Here is a 27783-nt window from a genome sequence, read left to right on the forward strand (position 1 = left end):
TATCATTGCGTGAAAGATGCATGTTCTTACCTTGGCTTCAAATTTTCACACAAGACCAGGAATTTGGAGGAGGTGGGCAGGGTAAATCAATTACATTGACCCACACACACAGACAACTTCAGCTTTATATATATAGATTATTTCCCCATTAATAATTTTATACAATCCTGTTTAGCAGGTCTACACTTTGAACTGAACCTGGCACTTGTTGTTTCCTATCAAGAAATTTTATGTAAACAACCACCATGCTTTTGAATTGATGATGTCTCTGCAAACTTATCCAGTCAGATTTGTCATGGTGCTTATAAAAAGAGACCATTTTAAGAACCACAGTGACAGATAGGAGAACAGATGATATAATGCAGTCATGTATTCATACCAGGTACTACTTGATATCAGCTGATATTGACAGCTAGACCCACCAAATACGAAAAGTTTGCAACACAGATGATATAAGTACATTATTTACATTCAATGGATATTTGTCCTCATCTTATTTGTCGTTAACACAACGTTTCAGCTGATATACCCTCCAGCCTTCATCAGGTGTCTTGGGGAAATTTCAAACCTAGGTTCTCATTGCTAAGGTATATTTTTCGTTGTTGTTGTTGTTGTTGTTATTATTATATTATTGTTGTTGTTGTTGTTCAGGTCACTGCTTGGAATTGAACTCAGAATCATGGGTTAGTAGCCCACGCTCTTAACCACTACACCCACGGGCATATGGCATAGTGGTTAAGATTCCGAGTTCGATTCCAAGCAGTGACCTGAACAATAATGATAATAATAATAATAATAATAATAACATCGAAAAATATACCTTAGAAGTGAGAATCCAGGTTCAAAATTTCCCCAAGACAATTGAAGAAGGATGGAGGGTATATCAGCCGAAATGTTGTGTTAACAACAAAGAAGATGAGGACAAATATCCGTTAAATGTAAATAATGTACATAATCTCTTAAATATAGAACAGATGATTTAACTCTTACTAGCGTAAGGATTATACTATACTAGAAAATACTTCCTTTTATTCACTCACTTGACTCTCCCTCTATATCTTCCTCTTATCTGCACAAAACTACAGAACCTGTCCAACCAACCACCCATTGTATAAAAAAATCTTTCTGCCATCACTCAGTTATTTCTCTTTGGACCATTACGTCCAAGTCAATATTTAACAACAAACATGATAAATCAATGACTTATCTCTCATCCATTTATCTCGGTTTACTTTCATCTCATTGTTAACAAAGTAGTGCACGCACACACACACTTATAAAGTAAAAAATATTTCCTTTATAAATTTTATCAATCCTTTAACTATTCTTTTGAATTTTATTGGCATTTTTCCTGATTTTATCATATATTACAGAAATGGCCATCTGTTTCTCTAGAATGCTACTAGCAGTTCATTTATGTATTGTACAATTAAATTATTAATACATTGTAAATTTAAGGCTGCAAGCTGGTAGAATCATTAGCATGCTGGGTAACATGCTTAGCAGCATTTTGTTCATCTTTACGTTCTGAGTTCACATTCTACTGAGGTTTACTTTGCCTTTCATCCTTTAAGGATTGATAAAATAAGTATGAGTTGAACACTGGGGTCAGTATAATCAACTTACACCCTCCCCTGAACTTGCTGGCCTTGTTCCAAAATTTGAAACCAATATATTGTAAATCTAAGAGTAAAGGTATTCCACCATCCAATTCTCAGTGAGTCACACTTATTTCTCTTTCTTCTCATCTCCTATACCAAAAAATCTAACCATTTGGCATCTTCAATAATTTTTTTTCTCAATCACTTAACTAGAAATATTCTCCTTATTTTAATATTCCACACTTCTCCCAATACCTTTGTTTGTGTGTGTGTGTGTGTGTGTGTGTGTGTATGAAAAATGGCCATATTTCATATTTGTCCCTTCTTTCACTACCTCTATTAGAACTTTCAAAGTTCAATTGTTGATTATGTTCATATTTGATAAACCACACCTAAACATACTGATGATTTTTCTGTATATGCTTTATATGGCTTTCACAAACCATTTGTGTACTCCCTAGCTTCTTCAGTGACCACTAGATCACAGACTGAGGGATTCTGGGAAAGGATTTCCCTAGGTCAACAAATGCTAAGTACAGCAGCTTACTTTTAGTTAAATACTTCTCCTACAGTTGTCTTCTTAGGAAGAAAGCATCTATAGTACTTTTCTGTGGCACAAACCCAAAACTGCATCTCTTCTAGTCAGACACTCTTATTAATTGAGCTATAACCCTTTATGTGACTTTCATAACCTGGTTCAGCAATTTGATACATCTGTAAATATCTCTCTCCGAGGCATCTCCTTTAGCCTTGTAACAGTTGACTATGATGCTGCTATGCCAACCATCCTTCCAGTAAAACTTGATGGACTATGTGGGTAACTAGGCCATATTCTACTCCACCAGATATTTTAAGCATCTCAGCTGTAATACCTGATGGTACAGTAGCTTTCTGTGCCTTTATATCCTTAATTGCTTTATTTGTCTTACTGCAATTAAGGAAGATAGTTGGTTACTCTGTTGGGTCTACGTTTGAGAAGACCCTCCCATGTATTCATGACATACAATAACTTATGATAGCACATTCATCCCGCTTTCTTTTCAGAATCACTGAGTGAAAGTGTACCATTGTCCATCAGTATACACTTCTCTCCTACAATTTTTTCTGGTACATTGTCTTGCAATCCAGAACATGTGTCTGATCTTCACATTATAGAACATTGGTAAACCCCTTCTTTTCTGCTTCTCCCCTTCATAAATGAGCCTGTTGTCTAGCTTCACTCCTAACTACTTGCTATAAATACCTGCCAAGCCAATTCTTTCAGTTTTACCAGGCCTGTCTCTGATTTTATTATTCTATCTATCTCACTGTTGCACCACCAACATGATCTCATCAACCTCAGTCTAGCTGGAATTTTTCCAGGCTTGCATGGGTTAGATTAATATGTTTTTGAGGTATTGTTTTTCAGTTGGCTGCCTTTATATACTTTTCTACTCTAGGCACAAGGCCTGAAATTTTGGGGGAATGGGGCCAGTTGATTAGATCAACTGGTACTTAATTTTTCGACCCCAAAAGGATGAAAGTCAAAGTCAACCTTGTTGGAATTTGAACTCAGAACATAAAGACAGACAAAATATTGCTAAGCATTTTGCCCACTGTGCTAACATTTCTGCCAGTTTGCTGCCTTGGCTGCCCTTCTTATATAACCACATACTTAAGTAGCCTGAAGAAGATGGGATGATGTTAGTTACTCAAAGAGGTAACCAAGAAATAATTGTGCTGAAGAAAATATTTATGGTGAATACAGCCTGTACTGACTTCTGTAAGTTAATGGATAACAGCATGACAAAACTTGAAGACTTATATTCAGGTCAAATAGAAAAGATGCAGGCTTGATCTACCAGTACAATTGTATCACATCCAGTGGAAATGCAGCATAAATAGATCCTCTCCAAATGTGACAGACTTGGTTCTTTTATACCTGTACACAATAGCAAAGAGCCCTTGCTGTAACTGGTTGTGTGCTCATTCCCTTGTATCACAGAGATCCTATCGTTGCTGGACCTTTTTTTGGGGGGGGGGGGGAGAGAAAGCTATTTGTATAACTCATGGCAACTCACAAACATTAATATGTATTGTCAGACATGATATTTGGTGTTAGCTATTTACAATGTAAAATATCAATAATATAATTGTCAGCAGGGAGGAAAGAAAAACCATGCTGCGTGTGTAGAAACTACTTATGGGACATCATGTAAATGTTCAGAATCAGTCTGTCTGAGAACCTGAATGTCTGTGCAAGGTCTGAAGCTGTCTGCTCAAATGCTGGAGGTTGTTTGTCTGGCAAGAAGTGAGACATGTGAATCAGTCAGCTGCTCTCAACACTCTGTGAGGAGTTAGGTGTCAACCTGTTTTTATGAGGTGACAAGGGGTTGGATTTTAGAACATCGAGTAAGATACATCATGCTACAGCTTTACTCTTATTGGTGCATTTATAGCTCAATCACATGAAACTGTGGTGGCTCACCTGTGCCTAAAGCTGTTAGGAAGGAAGGAAAGAAGGAAGGAAGGATTGGTGCATTATCATCCTGAAAGATTGTGTTTCTCTCTGGAAACAGTTCTGCAACTATAGGATGAATTTGATCAGATAAAATGCTTAAATAGACTTTTCTATTAATTCTGCCATGAAGAGAAACCATTGGGCCAGCGGATTTCCGAGATATAGCCCCCCCCCCCCCAGATCATCACAGATCCTCCTTCATGTTTAACAGTTGAAAGAAGGCAGTCTGGGTCAAATGCTTCTTTTGGCTGTCTCCACATGTATATACCTGGGACTAAACCTCTGTATTGGGGCTGACCCGGGACTAGACAGTGAGAACTTTCACAGCACCAATAGCAAAAATAAGGTAGTGGATCGGTAGTATTCGCAGTATTTGTTTTGACTGTCTGCATTGTGAGTTCAAACCAACTTTGACTTTCACCCTTTTAGGGCAGGTTAGAGAGAGAGAGAGAATCAGCACAGAGCGGTGGATCGGCAGAATTTTTAGAAAATCGGACTAGTTGCCATGCGGTATTTGTTCGGGCCCAGATTTGTGTTCTTGTTATTTTAAGCAAATCGAGTGTCCATGTTTATGTTGATTCATTGGCTCATCGTCATTTTGTTAATGTTGAAGGGACCATAGTGGATCTTTTCAGAGTATTTTGTCCTTGAGGCGTAGGTAACAGGGAATTTGGATTCTTTTTCTTCTGTATACATGTATTGAATAATAAACAATAAATAACAATTTACTAAACAAAAACATCAATTTTTGTAGTTATAATCAAGAAAACACAAGAAGTGGTGACGAAAGCAACATCTGGTGTGACGTAACACATATATACACGTAACCTGAACGATGGATGAACAGCATTTGTTGGAAGGAAATATAGACGGGGCTGAAAAAAATAATTCGTCGCTTACTAGAAAAGGCAAACAGTGAGTAAATTCTTTATTCAACTTTTACCTTTCGGTTTAAATATTTCATTTACTGTAATCTCTATGCCTTCTCATGTCAAATTTATTAGTCGTAATAATTCCCAGAAAACTTTTTTGTTCAGCTGTTTACTTTTTGACACTTCCCTCCATGAAACTCTTCCCCTGTTGGTATGTGTGTGTGTGTATATAAATATAGTGTATATGTATATATATATATATATATATATAGTGTACTGTTCCGTTAATGGTGGGCTCGACTCAAACGTACTTCATCCAATGAGATATAAATATTGTTTGATATACTCAATTTAAGTATGAGTTATAGTGATATGAAACTAATTGTAGTAGCTCGCATATCCTATGTATATTGAGATAGATGTATGTGTGTAAATGGCGTATAATAGTTGCTTTCACAGGATTTTCAATCTACTTACTACTCTAAGCATTCTAGCATAATTAAATGTACAAACTTTAAGTCTAAGTCATTTCTAAACATAATACTTCAACTTGACTCTATATTTTGAGGGTGTGTGTTATCAAATCTGAAATCACATTGCGTTAAAATTCTAATTAATTTATATGAAATTGGCGGAGGTAAAGAATACGCACACCACCTGTTTTCAGCGTAACTCCAAACCTAATCCCTAACGCGAAATCCATGAAGAATCGTTTTATTAAACGTTAAAAAGAAAATGGATATTGATTACATTTAATATCAATATTTTAGCAAACAAAATGTAGAGATGACTAATCAATATAAAAATAGTCACATGTAAAAACCAGTTCGTGTCTAACTATTAACGCGCGCGTATGTGTATGTACTATATATAAATAATCGATAAGCATGTTTGTGAGCATGTAGCTTATTTAAACAATACTTTATTTTGTGAGTATATTTTACGCACCTAAATTATATAGCAGTCAACCCATTAACGTGTGTATATATATACATTGCTAATTTCATAAGAATTTATAAGCTTTGAGAGAATATGAAATATTGGATATCGAGAGAATATGAAACATTGGATATTGAAGCAGATATGCTATAAATAGCTTGTAAATATTGAGGTAAAAAAACGTGTGTGGTTTGGTGTCACAAACACACATTCTATCCCCACCCCATATATACATACATAAACCACTTATATGTCTGCGATCATATAACTTATCTTATTTAAGCAAAACTTTTTCTGAATATATTTTATGCACGCAGATTTATATAATTTACCCAAACCACGTCTAGATAATATTTCGCTGACTGGAAGAATAGAATTCTTATGTAGAAATTTTACCATCTTTGGCAGTGTTTATTTAACACACCCAAAATGAATACGTCTCCTGATGATGTGTGTGTGTGTGTGTATATATATATATATATATATATATATATATATATACTAGCTTAAAAGCTAGTATGTAGCTTTTAGTAACTGACCCTGAATGGGTAGATCTGCAAACAGATCTCTGACTTGTTTTGGAGAATTTGTTGCAATTGCTTCCTCCAGAGTCATATATCAATGATGATCATATTCGTTGCAAAAAATCATGTAAAAAAGAATCGCCGAAAACAATCGTAGTAATGTAAACACAGGAATCCCAAATTTCAGGATTGCAGATCCAGATTCAGCTTGGAATGTGTGGTGTGTGCGAGAGATTCGAATATAAAGGCACCTACCTTCTCTTCTCTCTGATGGAGACCCTTCAGTTGTAACTGATCCTTCGACACAGCCTGAGATAGCAGCTGCTTCACCCAGCCTTAGCAACGTCTTCACCCGTCTTAACACCTTGACGACCCTGGTTCGAAAAGCCGAAATCCCCGCTCGCTGCGTGCGCATCCCAGCTGCCCCCTCCCGGTCAGCTCACCCAGCTGCTGACGTCATCCCACACGCCACCCTGATCTTAAAGATCACAATCTCTCTGCCCCATGTCGTAGTCCACCATCCAACCAAGAGGGCGCTTGGCGCATCGAGATCCTCTCAAGCTGGGCACCTCGTTCTCCCCCTCTCCAGAATCGTCCGTCGAAGCGACAATCCTGCGATGGTCCAAGACGTGTTGCGGCATTCCATCCACGGAGACGTTGTTTCTGAAATTGACCGCCGTCATCGTTCCTCTGCTCCATTGAGACGTACAGCACGCCTTTGGTGGCTTAATCGAGACTTCCTCCCCTATTTTCAGGCAAACGGGTCCCTTCTCTTCCTCGTGGCCTTCCGGCGCTTTGCTTGAGTGCCTCCATTCATATTTAAATACAGCTCTCTGCGGCACAGATTCCTCAGCTTGTCCGGATCGGGGAGACAAGTTGTACCAAAAAACTGCTTCAAGCGGCGAAATGTGCCCTCTTTCCACTATGGCCTTGACTGTCCGATGGTGCCTCTCTAAGATCCTGTTACCGCTCGGCCTATACGCTGCTCTGAACAAGCGACGCACCTTCCACCGATCAAGCATAAGCCTCAATGCTTCCGAACGAAACCCTGCCCCATTGTCCATCAGCAGTTCTTCTACGGGACCTCTCTCTAAAAATATCCTGTTCAAGATCTGCGCGATCTCGTCAGCAGTGCCCGTTCTCAAAACCCTCCAAATGGCCAGCCAGCCTGGCCCGCAGTTGACCATGGAAAGGTACATTCCCTGATGGTAGTGTGTCACATCCACAGCTAGCCTTTTTCAGTTCTGCTCCACCGGAAGGCTTCCCTGTTCATGCCCACACGGAGCAGGGTCGATGGACTGACACCTGTCGCAGCTCCCGACCACCTTCCGGATGCTTCTAGTGACGTCAGCATCAATTTTCTTTGCCAGATAAAGGGTTCTGTCCACACCCAGGTGATGCATAGCATGCAGTCTCTTCAGTTCAGAGTCATCCAACCGACATGCTGCAGCTATCCTTTTCCGGGCCTCCTCCGGTTCTTCCAACCATGCTCTTTTCACCCTGGTCAGTATGTCCGCCCTGTTTTTCTCCGAAGGCACGAAAACCACATTCAGCTTCAGTCCGAACTCAGCGATCAATTCACCTAGACGGCGCTTCACTAACATCTCCACGGCATCTTTCGACCGCACTCTCCTTTCACCGGTGATCACCGATCCTACCCAGCCAAGCACAGTGGCTGAATCCGTCTGGATTTCAATTGTGCGCAGCCCCCATTTCAGGGCCAAGTTCACCCCTTTCAGCACCGCGTCTAATTCGGCAACATTGATGTGGTTGAAGTCATCTGCTTTCTGAATCCAGGCCGCGTCCTCCACCGCAGCACCTTCGATTGCCAACACAACCCCTATCGCTATACTGCTAGCATCACACCAGACGGTCCTGCATTCCATCTTGGGCACGTACCAGTTCCCCCTGACCGGGTCTTCCACTCTTGTCCTCTCTAGGATTTCCTGCATCATCGCCACCATCCCTTCTCCCACCTTGTCGCCCCAACTCTCCCCCTCTGCTCGTCTCTTGGTGTAACTGCACACTGTGTGCAGCCATCCAGCGATCTGGTAGTGACCGACCAACTTCCCACATACTGAGAACAGCTCTCTCCTGCTGACGCTGGAACTCAGCTCTGGGATTTCATTCCCTCTCCAGAACACCAATTCATCCGATCTATCTCTTTGCAGCTTCAGCCCCAGCGTGGCTCCCCCTTCCATCGACTCCGGTGGCTTCGCAATCAGTCCGAACTTCTCCAGATGTCTAACTACCTCGTTGGCTGGCACTACAGTTTCGTCCACCAAAATGTCGTTAATGTAGGAGCTGGTGGCCTTTCTAATCTTGCCGTCTTTCCCTAGGACGGACTTAAGCACTGCTGCCATGATCTTCGGAGCGGAATTCAGCCCGAAACCCAGCCTGGTTAAACAGTACGTCCGGCCTTTGTACCGCACCAGCTGATATCGCCACAGTTTGTCGCTCACATGGAGCTGCAAGTATGCCGATTTCAAGTCGACTGTTTCCACACACGTAATGTCTCGCCACAAATGTCTGTCGCCTCACCTCCCATGTGACACGATATATGCTGGTTTAGCTCCCTGAAGTCCAGCACCGGTCTGACTTTTCCCTTCGTAGGCTGCACCACCGCCATCAGGGGTAGCACTCCGCCTACTACCTCCTCTTTCCAAGGGACAAGGACCCCTTCCTCGATCCACCTCTCCACCTCGTCTTCAAACTCGACCCTGGAGTGGCCTTTCAGAGTATGCTGGTAACAGCTCACCCTGTTTTCCAGCGTCGGGGGCTCGTCCTTCCATCGCCACTCTATCGTCCACCGCTGACCATTGAACGCCGCCTGAAAGTCTTTGTCCTCGATGGTGTATGCGGCGCAGTCCCTCGCGAGGCTCTGCTCTCTGGTGATCCTGACTCGCAGTGCATGACGCCCCCACGCTTCCGAATGTGACCTCATTTCCCACAACACTGACGCCACCGAGGCAGTTGATGGCGTCCATCCCCATCACCACATCAACCCCATCTATCATGCGTTCAGCCACAATTACCTGCAGCCTTAGCGTCGCGCCGCACACCACTATCTCTACCTTGCTGCTGCCTCTGCAACAGATTTCGCTGCCGTCGCCCGCCTGGACACTACTTGCCCCGTTCCATTCCTTCGCCACCCTTGAAGTCACAAGGCTTTGAACGTCTTCCCCCCGGCCTCCACGTCAATTAACGGCAGCATCTCCAATAGCGCCTCTACTCATTTGCGGGGAAAGTTCGAGAGGCAGCAACTTCCCCGCGGTCGTTTCCCTGGTCGCAATCACGGGCGATGTGCCCTGTCTGCCTGCATCGATAGCAAACGGGCACCGGTTGCGTACAGTCTCGCGCCATGTGCGACCCCCGACATCTAAAACACCGACCTGAGAACAGCCGCTGTTGTTGCATGGTGAGCTTCTGTACGTCTTTCTCCGGTCGTCGTCCGTCTTTATGCACCTCCGTCATCGCCATTGCTATCGCCTTCCGCCCAGAGTGTCGCGTCAACACGCGGGCTTGAGTCACAAGTTCGCTCAGCACCGTCTTTTTAATCCCAGGCAATCGTTGTAGGTGAATCCCTACATCGTTGGGGAACCCATTTACAAACGCCAGCCGCGCTGCTCTCTCCAGCCCTTCTCCCGTAAACCCAGCCAGCGTCACTAACCTTCTAACTTCTGCCACGTACTCGTCCACTTGTCCTCCTGTCCATCTGATTGTACCCAGCTTAGCAAAAGCTGTGTATTCACATTCTGTGTAGGTATCCCGCAAACGTTGCTCTATCTTTTCCTTGCTCAGGCGTTCCTCCTCCTCCATCTCAAGGTATAGCGTTAACGCGCTCCCTTCAAATACAGTGCCATAAGACTTTCCACATCGCTTATACCTTGCAGTCTTGCCACCAGCCTGATTTTACGAATCCAGGTCACTACATTGCTTTCACCATTGAAGGGTCTGATGATGTCGCTGGCGATCCTGATTTTCGCAGACATCGTGGTGACGACTTATGTGGAGTACCGAAATAGCTTGTGGTGTGTGCGAGAGATTCGAATATAAAGGTACCTACCTTCTCTTCTCTCTGATGGAGACCCTTCAGTGGTAACGGATCCTTCGACACAACCCGACCCAAACGCTAGAGATAGCAGCTGCTTCACCCAACCTTAGCAACGTCTTCACCCGTCTTAACACCTCGACGACCCTGGTTCGAAAAGCCGAAATCCTCGCTGCGCGTGCGTCCCGGCTGCCCCCTTCTGGTCAGCCCCAACTTCCAATCAGCTCACCCAGCTGCTGACGTCATCCCACAGAATGTTTTTAATTTATTCACGGAGTTAGCTTTTAGATTATAAAAATTGTTATCGAACAAAAAAATTTGTCGCAAAAAGTCACGTAAAAGATCGCCAAAAGCAATGACAGTCATGTAAACTTAGGAATCCAAAATTTCAGGATTGTGGGTCTGGATCGGCCCGGAATATTTTTAATTTACTTATGGAGTCAGCCGGATTCCATATATTATATTAGACTGATTATTATATTAGACAAAGCTTAAAAGCAATGTAAGTGATTGACTGAGAGTTATTCTTTACTGTTGAATTCTGTTTGGCAGAATTCTGGTTTTCCAACTTGATCACTTTTTATTTTTTGAAATTTTCAGAAAATTTTTGTGAATCTGTTGCATTCTACACACGGGAATTCATACGTTATGAAAAAATTTTCAAAATTTTCTTTTTTACCCCATCCCTGCCTCAAGTTCCACTCTTTTTTTTAATTCTTTTTTTTTTAATCTGAGTTTAAAATACAGACAGTTTGAATTTTTTGCTTAAATTCTAGGAATGGACTAACTTTGGGTGCATCATCATTCTGCTAAATGTATTTATGGGAAGAAAAATATTGATAAACGTTGATACATGTCAGAATGGAAAAGAAACGAAGTGGGTATCAGGTAGTCTAGAGACGTGCTAAATATAGCAGCTAAATCACCCTTAAATCACACACAAAACGATATATTTTGCATAATCGTATGAATTCTTGGGTGTTGAACACAATTCTTTTATTCTTTTATTTGTTTCATTCATTTAACTGTCGCCATGCTGGAGCACTGCCTTTAGTCGAGCAAAATCAACCCCAGGAAAAATTTTTTATAAGCCTGGTACTCATTCTATCAGTCTCATTTGCTGAACTGCTAAATAACAGGAACGTAAACACACCAGCATCGGTTGTCAAGCAATATTGGGGGGAAAAACACAAACTCACAAACATACATGTGTGTGCATGTGTGTATATATATATATATATATATATATATATACATACATACATACATACATACATACGACTGGCTTCTTTCAGTTTCCATCTACCAAATCCACTCACAAGGCTTTGGTCGGTCCGAGGCTATAGTAGAAATCACTTGCCCAAGGTGTATGTCAACAGTGGGACTGAACCCGGAACCATGTGGTTGGTAAGCAAGCTACTTACCACACAACCACTCCTGTGCCTATACAAATTCACAAAAATTTTCTGAAATTCTAAAAAATTAAAAAAGTTAGGAGGGGTTATATGGGCTGCTTAAACCAAAATTCCACCTGTTTCTTTTGTTTGTTCTATTTTAACTGACAAAAGAAACTAAAGGGCTGAGAAAGTACCAAGCATGAAACTCTTGATCCTTGAGTCATTTTTGAAACTTCAAGTAAAAATAAAAGAAACGTATATATACTAATGTATTGTGTACTAATTCTGATTGTTCAACTGAGACTCCACACACAAACACCTTCACACCTTACAAATTTGTAAGTATACAGATGTGATTCACAACACCTGCTAAATTATATTTGTAGATAAAATGGCTTACCTACACAAGTGTGCCCCCACCAACTTTGCTTCCTTGTGTTTTTTAGAAGGCTATACCTACACAATTGTGCCTCCCACCCCCAACTTTGTTTCCTCATATCTTTCAGAAAAATGGATCACTTGTATAAGTATGCAGGGATGCTGATGATATATCAATATTTAGAATTGAACTTTCCTAGCAAGTTATTTGATCTGTGACTGTGCTAAAACTCAAGCAGTTTCATTGTGGAATAACTATTTTAGCTTTCTATAAACACACAAAATATTTTCTGGATTTCACTATTCATATATTTCTTGTGGCATTGAAATATTCACTGCATAACTGTGTCTTGGTTACCAACACAGTTCTACTGCAATTTGGTGGAATCTCAAGAAGTATTTCAAAAGTGAATTAACAGAGTGGGATTGTATTGTGTTTTTTAGATTACTAAACACTCTTTCATGATGTAATTCTATCAATAACTATTATTTTTTTATTAATTAAACGAGCATTTTCATTTTTAAGAACACCTGAAAGTGCCAGTATCTGCTTTGGCATGGCTTCTTTAGTTTGGATGGATGACCTTTGTTATGCTGACCACTATTTACTGAGTATACTAGGTGCATTCTTTGGAGCATCAGCATTGTGTGTGTATGTGTGTTGTCATACAAGTAGTATGGTTTTTTCAGCCTTCCATGGAAAACATTGGAATTATTTTCTTGCTTGGAAACAAGTGAGGGTTGGTAACAGGAAGAGTATATGGTTGTGGAAAATCTGCTTCTGCAAATTCCACCTGAGCATAGAAAAGTGGACATTAAATGATCATATGTATATATATATATATATATATATATATATATATATATATATATATATATCATCATCATCATCATCGTTTAACGTCCGTTCTCCATGCTAGCATGGGTTGGACGGTTCGACCGGGGATCTGGGAAGCCAGAAGGCTGCACCAGGCTCCAGTCTTATCTGGCAGTGTTTCTACAGCTGGATGCCCTTCCTAACGCCAAACACTCCGTGAGTATATATATATATACACACTAGCTGGGCCCTGTTGCCATAAAAAATAACAACTAATTGTAGTATTTTATATATAAATAAGGTACAAAACCAAGATGTTGATTTAATAATTCTTTTATTTGTAAACTTTTATGTGAAAAATCTATCCGCAACTAACATCCTTTGACTGCTTGTTTCCTTCAAAAGAATTTTCAAGTTTTCCTTCCTTCTTGTCTGACTTAAGGCTACATAAAGCCAGCCATTACTAAATACGGGAGCTGGCAAGTATATACCAAATACAGAGTTGAAACGCTGTTTGATTTTTCTTTTCAGCGTTGAATGTTCACCATCCCACTTCAATTGCACACACACACACACACACGCATTCACATACCTCCCTTTTACATATACATGCATAAACTCACACAGAGTTGGAACGCTGCTTGATTTATCTTTTTCACGATACAGTTTCCATCATCTCACTACAAAGTTTGCCATCACTCCTTCCTTCTTTATTTATCTATCATTCCTTCTATTCTCATTCATATGTTGTGACAGAGAAAATCACAAGAGTATTATTATAGCAGATAAGGTACAAAACCAAAATTTTGGTTTAATAATCCTTTTATTACCAAACTTATGAAAAATCTATCCACAACTAACATTCTTTGATTGTTTGTTTCCTTGAAAAGGATTTTTAAGCTTTCCTTCCTTCTTGTTCGAGTTAAGGCCACGTAAGGCTGGCCATGACTAAATACAAGAGCTGCTAAGTAAATACCAAATACACATAGTTGAAACGCTGTTTGATTTTTCTTTTCAGTGTTGACTGTTAACCATCCCACTTCCATTACACACACGCACATGCACACACACACTTACACTCCCTCCCTTTTACATACACACACATATATTCACACAGTTGAAACGCTGTTTGATTTACTTTTTCAGCATAGAATTTTCATCATCCCACTACCAAGTATGACATCACCTCTTTCATCCTTATTCATCTATCATCCCTTCCTTTCTCATTCATATTATAGTATTATTATAGTAGACTAGCACTATGACCCAGCAACGCCGGGTCATAGTGCTAGTGCATGCATATACAGCTGCGTGCATGCGCACATACACGCAAGTACTGTCCAACTCTCTGACCAATCACATACAGCTAGCTGGCATTCAATTGGCATACCAAGTTTCGGGCATTTTGATTGGGTTTTGGATAGAAAATTCACAAAAAAGTCACTTCTATTGATTTTTTAATGGTTTTACGGGGGTGACTGGGGAAATGTAAAGATCTGCACGACCACCCTTGGACGGTTTTGAATGACCATAGAAAGTGTGAGCCCTCTAAATGAAAAATTGTGGATTTGTATAAAGGACACGCACACAGACATTTTGCTGTTTGTATATATGGAGATTATCTTGGTAACCATGGGAGCTATGAAAAAAATACAAAGCCCAGCAACACCACCGGATCAGTCTATACATTTGTGTAATTTTTTGTGCAATTCCAACCAGCCGTTTGACCATGAATCCCAAGACAAGAAAATATACAAGAAAGAATCGCCCTACAATTTCCATTTGATTTTCATTTTGATGTTGATGTACTTGACTCAATAGGTCTCCTCAAATGCAGCAGGTTTCCCTACGATCCAAGGTATTTTAGAATGTGCTGGGGCTGGTTATGCGGAACTGGTGTAGGATACAGCCATCTTCACAGTCACAACATATATATCTCCAGAGGTCTCAGTCTTTTATCATTGCTTCTGTGAGGCCCAATGTTCGAAGGTCATGCTTCACCACCGCATCCCATGTCTTCCTGGGTCTACCTCTACCCTGGATTCCTTCAACTGTTTGGGAGTGGCACTTCTTCACGCAGCTCTCCTCATCCATCTGTAGTACATGACCATACCAGTGCAAACATCTCTCTTGCATGCCACATCCGATGCTTCTTATGTGCAGCATTCTCAGGGCACTTACACTCTGTCGTGTGTGCACACTGACATTACACATCCAGCAGATCATGCTAGCTTCATTTCTTTGGAGAGCCTATGCATGTCCTCAGCAGTCACGGTCCTTGTTTCACTGCTGTGAAGCATGGCAGTTCGCACACATGCTTCGTACAATCTACCTTTCACTCGCTCTTTGAGCGAGAGGCCCTTTGTCACCAGTAGGGATAGAAGCTTTCTAAACTTTGCCCAGGCTATTCTTATTCTAGTGGTAACACTCTCTGAGCATTCACCTCCACTACTAACTTGGTTACCTAGGTAGCGGAAGTTATCAACTACTTCTGTTTTCTGAGCATCTGTGGTGTTTATTGCCCCTGTGCATCTGCTGCATCAGCATAGAGGAGCTCCCAGGGTAAATCTGTCTTGAATTCCTCTGTTATTGCCTGGAGGACTATGATGAATAAAAGGGGACTGAGGGTTGATCCTTGGTGGACCCTACTTCTACCCGGAATTCTTCACTATACTCATTGCTAATCCTAACCTTACTACTGACCTCTCTGTATAGGGCCTGTACAGCTCTTATTAACCATTCATCAATCCCCAGTTTCTGCATCACTTACCAGATAAGGGAACAGGGGACCCTGTCAAAGGCTTTCTCCAAGTCCACAAAAGCTAAGTACAAGGGTTTATCCTTAGCTAGTTATCTCTCCTGCAGTTGCTGCACCAGGAATATAGCATCAGTGATGCTTCTACCTGGCACAAAACCAAACTGCATCTCATCTAAGTAGACTCTCTCCCTAATGAGATAGGCTATGACCTAGCAGTTGACTATGGTGCAGCTATGCCAGTCATTGGGTATGACTCCATCACAAACTACCTGGTTTACAATGCAGGTGACTAGGCCATAGCCCGCACCACCAAATGTTTTAAGCATCTCAGCAGTGATTCTTGATGGTCCGGGGGCTTTTCCAGGCTTCATAACCTTAATTGCTTTATCTACTAGGGAGTTGTCTATTCGGATAGCTAGTCCCCTTACTGGGTCAACATTTGGCAGGCTCTCCTCCTCCCATTCATTCTCCATGTTCAGCTGTCTTTCATAATGCTTCTCCAATCTTCTTTCTTTTCCAAATCATTAAAAGCATGTGCACCAAAATCCATGTGGATACATTTCTCTCCTGTGACATTGCAATTTTCTCTCACACACTGTCTTGCAATCTGAAATACTTCAGTTCTTTGGTCCTCACATCACTGCACACTGGCAAACTTCTTTTCTGCTTCGCCCTTGGCTATGTATACCTGCCACCCAGCCTCCTTTTTGAGGTTTATATATATATATATATTAAAGTGGATGTATGGCCTAATGGTTAGGGTATTAATTTCACAATCATGAGATCATGGTTTCAATTCCTAGGTGGTGTGTTGTGTTCTTGAGAAAAACACTTCATTTCATGTTGCTCTGCAGTCATGTTGACACCTGAGGTGTGGTACACCATGCACCTATCCAGGCCACATAAATTTGATGGACTAAGTGATGTAATGTCCAGCACATACATTTGATCACTATAAACAAATCATTTGTACTGGTCATTTGGCAAAAGCTGAACACGCACACATCATCTCCTATGTTGTATGTATTGATCTAATTAGTGAAATCTATCTAGATATTTGCATTCTGGTAATTGAAGTGTTTTAGGGTAATAGATAAACTATTTCAGCCAAGTTGATTGGGTTTTGAGTTTTCATTTACTAATGAGAATTGTATGTTGTTAACAATTTATAAACTTTCACAAAGCATTGAACTCAAAACATGAGCATGATGTGAAGATGTTGAACACGACTGATGTGAGGATGGTGAGCCTCATGTAAGATGTTACAAATGATTGAGATTTGTGATATGCAGTGCTTGAGAAGTCCTGCCCAACCATACTAGCACATTCTGAGTGACGCACTCAAAGCATAATGTCTGTGCACATGACTGAAACAGTGACAAGTCTATAGTTCTTTCTTCTTTGTTCCCTTCCTGTCACCCAGACAACTGGGACCTTCTCCTGGGTCACTTCCTATTGACATCCTTTCTTCATTCTTACCCCTGAACACCCTTGTTAGTATGCATCTTTCCCCACCATCATCCACAACTTTAACCCTATTACTCATCCCTTGATCACTTTTCTATCTACTGTATTATTCTGAGGCTGTAGGAAATGAAAGCAGAACCTATTACTATATACCATTCCATATCACCATCTCTATACTGCCAGCCATCACTCCCTCTCCTCTGCTACTCCTAATTGGTATACACCCCCTCATCCTTCTCATCATCCCTCATATTTGTCACCCCATCTCTGTTCACCCATTCACTACATTACTCCCCTACATACATCTGAACGTTTTCATGTTTGTATCCATCTTTCACTCTCTTCCCACACTCTTACAACCTTACTCACCATTCTCCCTGATTCTTCTATATCTGTACATCTCTTGACATATTACTTTCTGGCACTTTGTCATCACTGTATTTACCTCACTTTGGGCTCCACTCCAGCTTCCCCCACCTTCTCATGTAAAATGTGAAGTAACCATGGATCTCCATATCAATAAGCTTGCCCCTGCTTCCTAATATTGTACTTAAACATTTCAACACTTTTTTTAAAGTGACCACCTTATCTCCTATTCTCCCTGTCTGTCAAGCGGTCTCTTTAGTCTTACAAATTACAAGGCAACCTCACTAGTACTGATACCATGGAAAAGCACCCAGTATACACTGGTTGACATTTGGAAGAGCAACTGTAGAAACCATGCCAAAACTAGAACATTGAAGTAAGATATACTACACTGACATATTGGACCCTGTCAAAACATCTGCCTTCCATGTCAGCATGGAAAGCAGATGTAACAAGATAATGATAATTTTCTATTCAAAATGGTTTTTCAAACTGGTATTTACTTGCTATTTTTGCTTTATGTGCTTCAAGATTCACAGTTCCAAAAAAGTATGTATATGTATGTTTGTAATGTGACCGCATGTGTATCGTTGGCGATTTTCTTTCTCCATCTTCCTTTCTTTGGACTTTCTCTATATTTCTGATGAAGAGCTCCACTCGAAATGTGAAATCCTCCTTCTTTCTTTCCTTTCCTGAGCGTCCAATAACACTGTACTTATTCCATGTCCTCGTGTTGTGTTTTCTCTTTGTTCATGTTTGGATTAACTATATATGTAAGTATCTGTCTGAATTAGATCCAGGAAGATGTAGCATGAGGTAGTAAAGGCTGATATGAGGATGCTGAAAGAGATTACAAAGGATTGAGATGGTTTGTGATATGCAGTGCTTGAGAAATCACTCCCAGGTCTTTTTCTACTTTAATTTATTTTGAGATAACATTTAAAAGAGCAGGACCATTTGCAGTGAAGAAATTGTGCTGCAATGTTCTTATGTGATGTGATCTCGACATTTATAGGGAAAACATTGCATGGGGGCCTAGTCTTGGGTGAATTGTAAACATAATACCAATAACATTTTGATAATATTGGTGAAATATTTTCCACTTAGTGTAAATAATGTATTGTTCATGGTGATGTTGCAAAGAATAGAGTTTCAGCTATTTAGGTTGAGCCCAATAATCAAGTCCCGTCATGCCACTTATTTTTTTAGTGACTGATTTTTGTGGTGCTTTGAACCTCACTATGTCTTGTTTTTTGTAGGGGTACCACAATGGGCAACAGTATTCGAGGTGGAGCCTAGCAAATGTGGAGAAGAGAAGGATGATGGTTTCATGACACCTTGATTGAAAAGGATCCATGAGCACATTCTGCGGGCAACATTGAGTCTTTTGTTGTTGTGCACACTCCAGCTAAGGTTGCTGTTGACAATTATACCTAAGTCTCTCATATTATCCACTCGTCCAAGAAGGTCTTGTGACGGTAGTGTACATGGTTGTTTTGAGTGTACCTTCTTTCCCAAAGTGGATGAGCTCAAATTTTCCTTCATTCAGTTGCATATTGTTTTTTTGTGTCCACTGAGTTACTATGCATAGGTCCAATTGAAGCATCATTCGATCATGTGCTCCTTTAATGATTTTCTGAAGCTTAGAGTTATATGCAAATATTTTAATAGTGCTATGTTCAGTGGAATCTGCAATGTCATTGATATAGACAATAAAAAGAAGTGGACTCAACACAGTACCCTGCAGGACTCAGCTGATGACTTTTGCTGGTCTTCAGTGGATGCCATCAACCACAACATGCTGGCTCCTGTTTGTTAGGAAATACTTAATCTACTGAAATAGCTTTCCACTGACTCCAGTGTTGGATAGTTTCCTTAACAGTAAATTGTGGTCAACTCTGTCAAAGGCCTTGCTGAAATCAAGGTATATGACATTGGTGTTGGAGCCCTCAGTGTATTTAAGATGTCATCAAAGTGGTGGAGGAGCTGTGTTAGACAGTACCTCCCACCACGAAAGTCATGCTGGTTGCAATTTAGAAGATGATTTTGCTCTAGGAAGGCTATTATTCTTGATTTCAGCACACTCTCAAATATTTTGATATGTGAGGTGAGTAAGATTGGATGGTAGTTTACTGAGAGCGATTTAATTCTCTTTTTTAAAGATATGAATGACTGACTGTGAGAGAAGGTTTTGAAGGATAAAACTGACATCTAGTGATTTCCTCCAGAGATTTGCAAGAGGAGCTGCAAGTTGCTGTCTGCATTCCTTCAGCACTCTGGTAGGAAACCTGTCCAGACCCACTGCTGAATCAGATTTGATTTCTTTTATTGCTACTAGGATGTCTGTCAGTAGCATTGAAGATTATGTCAGAAGGACATGCTGAGGATTCAAAGAAGCAAAGCTGCTTGAATCAACTGAATCAGGGTCACTGAAAGCAGAGCAGTATTGACTTTGCAGGACCTCAGCCATGTCTTTGGCATTACTGTGAAGGATGCCATTTCCATCAACCAGTGGGCTGATAGAGGAAACTGGTTCTATGTGTTTTTGCAAAAGGGTGAAAAAACCTTAGGATTATTCTTGGTGTTTTTAATAGCCCAGGCTTCTTCTGCGGCTCTTTGGTCATTTATGAGAATTCTCATACAGTCATACAGTTCCTTCTTTTATTCCAAGGTTGTTAATGTTCTTGATTGGGGCTGCTGCTGATGGTGGTATTTTACAGTATTGATGTTTTAGTTCTTTTTATTCTCCTGATGAACACTTTTCTCTGTTTTGGAATCCTGCATCTACTGTTATGAGTTATGAGGGTGTGTGTTTTGAGCATATGTGATCGACTGTCCTCAAACAGTAGCCATGTGTTTGTGTTGAAATATGCACCCACATAGTCTTCACATCACACTCCAACCTGTAATTTCCAAAATCCTACCACGTGTCAATCTCCCACTCCATCTTTGTCCCCTTACCAATAAAAATGAACTTACCTTCTGTGATACTTCAGAAAACTCAAGATTTTGAATTAGTTAGAAAATCAAAGTGCACCTTAACAGTGTACTCAATCATTAATTAATTTATTATTATTATTAATTCCAGATAGTTGTGATTTTGATGTGAGTTTCTACATAACATGCTAAGGTTATCTTTCATAAACATTAGTTTACAAATATAAATAACATCCCTGATAAAATTATCATCAATATCATTATTTTAATGTCCAAATGCTGTCATGATTTGGAGTTCATTGAGGTAGATATTTTTTTACAGCTGGGTGCTCTTCCTGTCACTTTAACTGTTTCCAAGCAAGGTGTCATTTCAGACATGTTTTAATTGAAGGTGGCGAGCTGGCAGAAATGTTAGCAAAAACGTTAATGACACTACATGTATGGCAGTGACACTTACAACTACTGTATGATGTCAAGACAAAGAGGCACTAACACACCCAAGCATGATGGGCTTCTTTCAGTCTCTGTCTAACAAATCTACTCACAAGGCTTTGATCAACCTGGGTCTATTGTAGAAGACACCCAAGGTGTGCCACGCAGTGGGACTGAATTTGACACCAAATAGTTGTGAAGTAAACTTCTTAACCAACCAAATAACAATGTTTTCATATTGATTAATTAAACATACTCTGTAAATCATTCAATTCTTTTAATAAATAACAACTAAGATACAATGTTTCAACACAAGTTTACATAAGAACTTTATACAAAAGTATCCAAGAAAGAAATTCTATGATTTGTTTAAGAAGATTCTCTTCTTTGTTATTTATGTTACTAAATGCCACCTTTCCTTTTATTGCAGGTCCAAAATGTCTGTGACATTGTCAAGTGTTGCTGCACGGGAGTGGTTTCAAAAGAAACGAGAAACCATTAAACCATGGGGCGAGTTCCTGAACACTTCTAAATTTCGAATTCCTAAGAATCTTGCTGAGGTGCCCAAACACACAATGAAAAACATTGAAGATTTCCAAAGCAATTACTTGTTCGTGTTTATTGGTTTAATCATCGTTTGTATGTAAGTGATTTTTTTTTTCCCTCCCTGCTCTCTCAGAATACTGGTACAACATCAACTTTCTGGCACCTTTGCTTCCAAAACCATTCCATATGACTGATTTTTCTGAGTCATGGGTGCTCATACTCTAAATTAAACAAATATTAAATTTACTTATGTACTTAAATGAAATATAAGTACTTGTACATTAGTATAAATGATATAAGTTTATCAATACTATATCATGCATCTACGAGAATTTGATTGGGGCAGCCACGAGAATTTGAAGTTCCTGCTTGTAAATTAGTGCTGGTTATAAGAGGTTCTGGACCATCAGTGCCTGAAAAATCAGTGAAGTACCTTTATTCATCATCATCATCATCATTGTCATTTAATGTCTGTTGTCCATGCTGGCATTGGTTGGACAGTTTGACCAGGACTTGTAATCTGAGGGGCTGCACCAGCCTCCAGTATGATATGGCATAGTTTCTATGGCTGGATGCCTTTCCTAATGCCAACCTCTCTGAGAGTGTAGTGGGTGCTTTTGCATTCCACTGGCACAATGCCAGTTGTGTGACATCAGTATCTGCCATGATTACAATCTCACTTGGCTTGATCGGTCTTTTTCTCAAGCACAGCATATTGCCAAAGGTCTTGGTCATTTGTCATTGACTCTGTGAGGTTCAGTGCTTGAAAGGTGCTTTTTATGTGCCACCAGCCTGGTGCTAGTTATGTGATACTGGCATCAGCCACATTGCTTATGTGAGGCCCAATACTCAAAAGGTGCTTTTTACATGCCATTGGCATGGGTGCCAGTTATGTGATAGAACAGCCACTACTATGTCACACTAGTCTTTGTCACAACTATGTCACACTAGACAACAGCCACACTAGTCTTTGCCTCCATGCGGCCCAACATTTGAAGATCATGCTTCATACCTTATCCCATTTCTTCCTGGGTTTACCTCCTCCACAACTTCCCTCCACTGTTAGAGATCAGCACTTCTTCACATAGCTGTCCACATCCATAAGCATCACATGACCATACCTATGCAGTCGTCTCTCTTGCATACATCTCATGCCTCTTATGCCCAACTTTTCTCTCAGGACGCTTACACTCTGTTATACATGCACACTGGCATTGCATATCCAGTGAAGCATACTAGCTTCATTTCTTTCAAGCCTACGCATGTACTCGGCAGTCACAGACCATGTTTCATTGCCATATAGCATGGCTGTTCGCATACAGGCATCATACAATCTATCTTATTTCTTATGGTGTATATGAAAACTTTGTGAGCTGTATTTTACCAATGTAAAGTTCCAACTTGATGTTTAGTAGATGGTGTTTCACTTAAAGCCACATTGATAGGCATGGAATTATTCAACCTATAGACATGTCATCTCCTATCACTGTCTTTCCTATCATCAATTACAATGTCTTCTGCTCCTTAGATCTGGCTGATTTCATTCTACTTCCATCTAGTCTTATGTGATCCACTCGTCCCTTGCACCCATACTGTGTCTGTCTCCCTAGGCTGTGCTGACCAATATTCTGAATTTGTCTTATCCAGAACATCAGACTTCTGGAATTTCTGTCTTGCAGTGGTTCAACTGTATTGGATCTTAATGGTCTTGGAGGGCCTTTGAAGGCCATATGCTTAAACCTCTTTTACCAGATCAAACAAGCTATTAAAATAAACCAAAAAAAAAAAAAAGAGAGAATTTGAACCATTTTGGAGACAAAACTGGCTTATGCATCTACAGAAAAATAACAGAATCAGTTTTAAGAGATACAAAATGAGTCACATCATCATCACCACCACCGTTGTTTTAATGTCCACTTTTCCATGCTTGAATAGCTCAGTCAGAATTCATCAAGGCAGATTTTCTATGACTAGAAGTTCTTCCTGTTACTCTTACCTGTTTCCAAGCAAAATAGTATTTCCCCATGGTTGAACATGTTTTCATGGAAGCTTGGAAATGGGATGGCACTACTTTTGTGATGATTATGCGAGTTTTACAACTGTCACATGATGTCAAGACAAGGAGACTCAAATACATAAACATATGACAGGCTTCTTTACAGTTTCCATCTACCAAATACACTGACAAAGCTTTAGTTAGCCTAAGGCTATATTGTAGAAGATACTTGCCCAAGGTGCTAAGCAGTGAGACAGAACCTAGAACCATCTGGTTTGGAAGAAAACTCCTTAAACACACAGCTATGTCTGCACTTATTTGTTGTTTAAAATTCTGTAATATAAAATACCTGAATGTCTATATAGAAACTAAATATAATCTTGAAGAGATTGTCTCTTTATTATTTCTAACACAAAAATGATAATTTAATAATTAACCTAGTTATCTTTAAAAGGTTTCTAATCTATCAGAATATGAATGCCACTACTTAGCACCAGTTTAGCAATTAATTGAAGGTTTAAGTTTTTCATGTTATTTCTATCTCATCAAAAAGTCTCCCATCTAAGTCCTAGAGTCATCAATTTGTTAAAAGATTAAAATAACTGATGTATTTTCTTTTGCTTCACCAGAAGTAGGAAGTTTATTAAACTTGACAGTGTTTATAATAATTGTTGTTGATGTAATTTCCTTTTGTTGTTGCTGTATATGGATTTCAGTTGAGTATTTTGCCAATAATTTTTATTTCCTTCAGCCTGACATCACCATTGCTGTTAATAGCACTAGCTGCCTGTCTTGGTGCCTGTTACATCATCAGTTTGAAAAACCAAGAGAAAAAACGTACAATCATGGGTATGTAACAAAATAATTATATCATTCTTTTTGTTAATATAATGGTTAACTGTACAGTGTAATGGGAGTCACGTGCCCAGGATACCACATAGTGGGACTGAATCCAAAACCATGTGGCCTGGGGCACAAAGTACCACACAGTGGGACTGAAGTAGAAACTACATGGCTGTAAAGTGAACTCCTTAATCCAGACTGTCATACCTGTGCCTATTTGTTAACTTTTATTATATTCATAGGTCAGAATTTTGTTTTATTTCCATTTTTCTACATCCTTTACTTAGCTTTTCTAATATCTATTCTTCACTATCTGTCCTTTTGACATTGAATGCAGACTGACTCATTAGTTTTGCAACCAATTTTTCAATTCTACCTTCCAAATCGACTCACAAGGCTTTTGTAGACCTGGGGCTATAGTAGAAGGCACTTGCCCAAGCTGTCCTGCAGTGGGACTGAAAGAACTGTGCTTGAAAAACAAGAGCTGGTCACAGGAAAAGTATCCAACCATAGAATACTGAGATGATATGGTTGAAAAGTAAGCTTGTTAACCACACTCCATGCCTGTACCTAAATAAGAAATTATGTCTTATATGAACTATGTGTCATAAAGGGAAATTACATAATAATATATATAAATGATATATTTTGTTATTGATAACTTGTTTCTTTGTTTACAGGTCATGAACTGAGTTTAGGCCAACAGTATGCTGGTGTTGGAGTTTTATCTTTCCCACTTTTTTGGGTAGCTGGAGCTGGTTCGGCTGTTTTCTGGGTTATTGGTGTGTATTATTTTTCTTTTCCATCTTACTATTTATTGCAGAAAAATGTTGCATAATAAATTGTAGTTTCTTTATTCTATAAGTATACAAATATTGTTGTGGTTTCAGCTTAAGAGAGTATGAACATTGTAATTCTATTTCCCAATTCTATAAATTTGTGACACTAAAATCAATATTTTAGCATTATCATCATCATTTTGTGTCCATTTTCCATGCTGACATGGGTAAGGCGGTTTGATTGGAACTGGTAAGCCAAAGAGCTGCACTAGGCTCCAGTCTGTTTTGGCTTGGTTTCTATGGCTAAATGCCCTTCCTAATGTCAGTCACTCTACAGGATATACTGGGTGTCTTGTACATGTCACTGGCACGGTGCCTTTAACGTATCACCGGCACAGGTAATTTTTATGTGTCACCTTCACAAGTGCCTTTTAAATGTCACCCACACTGGCCTTGACTACAATTTTCTAAGTATGATGTATCTATTTGTTTATTGCACTTAATTTTGATCCATAATGATAGGCAAGTTTACTGCAGTATGCATCATGAGATAATATCTCATGTGGACATGCTGTGTTTTAAAACAGAAAAATATATTAAGAGCAGGTGAAAATCATACTGGCAGCTGCCAGAGAAAATGCTAGATGCATTTCTGCTTCATTGGGATTTGTCTGTAGCATGTACTTGCAACCAATTGCATACCAAGAAGAAATTTGTCACCACTGTTATGGAAAATCATTGAATAAACATTCACTGATATTGCAAATAGCTGCCCAGCTGAATAAAAATTCATTATATGCAATAGAAGCAGTATTAGATTGAAATGGTCATACTTAATGTTAATATATTGTGATAGGCAAATTTGTGGCACTATTCACTCTGATATACCAGCTCATATAGACATGCTATATTTAAAAAACATTATATTGCTGGCAGACAAAAATAATCTTACCAGCATATTTAGTGTTTTGTGTATATGATAGAATCATATGGCAAGTGATTTGGATTAATAATCTAAGAATTTGTCTGAATTGAAAATTCTTCCCAATCTAAAGTTTTAGAGAAATTGCAGTTAATATATATATTATATTTTGTGAAATTTGATTTAGTATTTCTAAATTGAATTTTTTCCCTGTAAGTTTGGAATAATATTCCCTCATATTATATATATATATATATATATATATATATATATATATAAACACATACATGCATGAGGCCTCAAGGCCTAATGGTTAGAATGTTGCACTCACAATCACAAGATTGTTGTTTTAATTCCTAGAATGGGTAGTGTGTTGTGCTGTTGAGCAGTACACTTCATCTCACATTGCTGTGCAATCACTTCAACACCTGACATGTGGCACACTGCACCTGTTCAAGCAATATCAATTTGATGGAGGGAGTGAGCTTATGAAGAGTACATACATATGATCACTAGAAACAAATCATTTGTACAGGTGGTTTGGCAAAAGCTGAACACTCATATGGCATCTTTGACAGGAGAGTCCATCATATACATATAGATACACATACATATATACACATTGCTGTGTAGGCACAGATGTGGTGCTCAGGTAGCCAAAGACACATGTGGTGGGGCATTGTCTTGCTGGAACACTACCCCTTTCCTGTTGGCAGTCTCTGGCCTCAATTCTTTGATTTTTTTTTTGTGCAAATTAGCCAGCTGATGACAGTAGACATTAGAAGTAATGGTCTTGTGGGAGAAGCTGATAATAAATAATGCTTTTATGATCCCAACAAAGGCATTATGATCATAATGTCTTTATGATCAAGTTGAGAAATTTACTTCCCAACTACTTGATTTAGCTTCAGTCACACTGCATAACATCTTGGACAAATGCCTTCTATGATATCCTTGAACTGACCAAACCCTGCCGTTCAAGAATTTGGACCTGGAGATCCCCATTTCCAGTGACTTCGAGGGCCACCTCCCAGCAGTGTAGGCCGCCAACGAAGAGACCTCGACTACAACAAGACGACCAAAGTTTTTTTTTTTTCCAAGGTCTGGAGTCTCTCAACCCTAAGCCCTAGACCATCACCTAATCACCCTTACCTGTCTTGTTGCTTAACAATAATGACCAAACTCTTGTTAGTTGATTTGGTAGATGGAAACTGAAAGAACTTGTTATACACACACACACACACACACACACATACACACACATAATGTTGCCACTGTCTTTCAAGCTGCCACTATATTTTCATATATTTGTTTATTTCAGGAGCTTCGTTCTTTGTGATTGGTTTGCATGCAATAATGTATAACCGAGCTGACGAACAAGAGAATTTTGACTTAGAAATGGAAAGTGTATGAGGAGGAAACAATTTCTTGCATGTAACTCACCACCAACAGTTTTCAGATTACAATGGATTCTCTTTTTTTCTGTTTCTCATTAAAATATTTAACTGTGCAAATAATGGCTAGTACTTAGGTTTACCGATCAAGTGGCTGATAATGTTTAGGTTAATGGGATTCTGTGAAAAATTATAACAAAGCATTTCTTTGTAAGCATTCAATATATTTGTTTTGGAATGAGAATTAAACATTATTTTTATATA

At 39.6% G+C, this 27783-nt stretch overlaps 1 protein-coding gene across 2 annotated transcripts; it reads left to right on the top strand.

Moving 5' to 3' along the window:
• Positions 1 to 4578: 4578 nt before the first annotated feature.
• LOC115211923 (prenylated Rab acceptor protein 1) lies at positions 4579 to 27783 on the top strand. Of its 2 annotated transcripts, XM_029780672.2 has the most exons (6): positions 4579 to 4759; positions 4856 to 5016; positions 21470 to 21682; positions 24333 to 24430; positions 25105 to 25206; positions 27447 to 27783. In XM_029780672.2, the coding sequence occupies exons 2-6, from the start codon at positions 4937 to 4939 to the stop codon at positions 27536 to 27538; spliced, it is 585 nt and encodes a 194-aa protein (XP_029636532.1). In that variant the 5' UTR covers positions 4579 to 4759; positions 4856 to 4936; the 3' UTR covers positions 27539 to 27783. The 2 variants fall into 2 exon arrangements, with proteins under 2 accessions (XP_029636532.1, XP_036358826.1); XM_036502933.1 differs by lacking the exons at positions 4579 to 4759; positions 4856 to 5016 and adding an exon at positions 20778 to 20800.

The sequence above is a fragment of the Octopus sinensis genome, linkage group LG5 (genome assembly GCF_006345805.1).
Source record: "Octopus sinensis linkage group LG5, ASM634580v1, whole genome shotgun sequence".
In the NCBI taxonomy this organism is placed as follows: Eukaryota; Metazoa; Mollusca; class Cephalopoda; order Octopoda; family Octopodidae; genus Octopus; species Octopus sinensis.

What these genes read in the sequence shown, in the direction of transcription:
- LOC115211923 (XM_029780672.2), top strand. Translation starts at nt 4,937, where the DNA reads ATGGATGAACAGCATTTGTTGGAAGGAAATATAGACGGGGCTGAAAAA. An exon ending in CTTACTAGAAAAGGCAAACA is followed by an intron (nt 5,017 to 21,469) that starts GTGAGTAAATTC and finishes CTTTTATTGCAG; the next exon opens with GTCCAAAATGTCTGTGACAT. An exon ending in GGTTTAATCATCGTTTGTAT is followed by an intron (nt 21,683 to 24,332) that starts GTAAGTGATTTT and finishes TATTTCCTTCAG; the next exon opens with CCTGACATCACCATTGCTGT.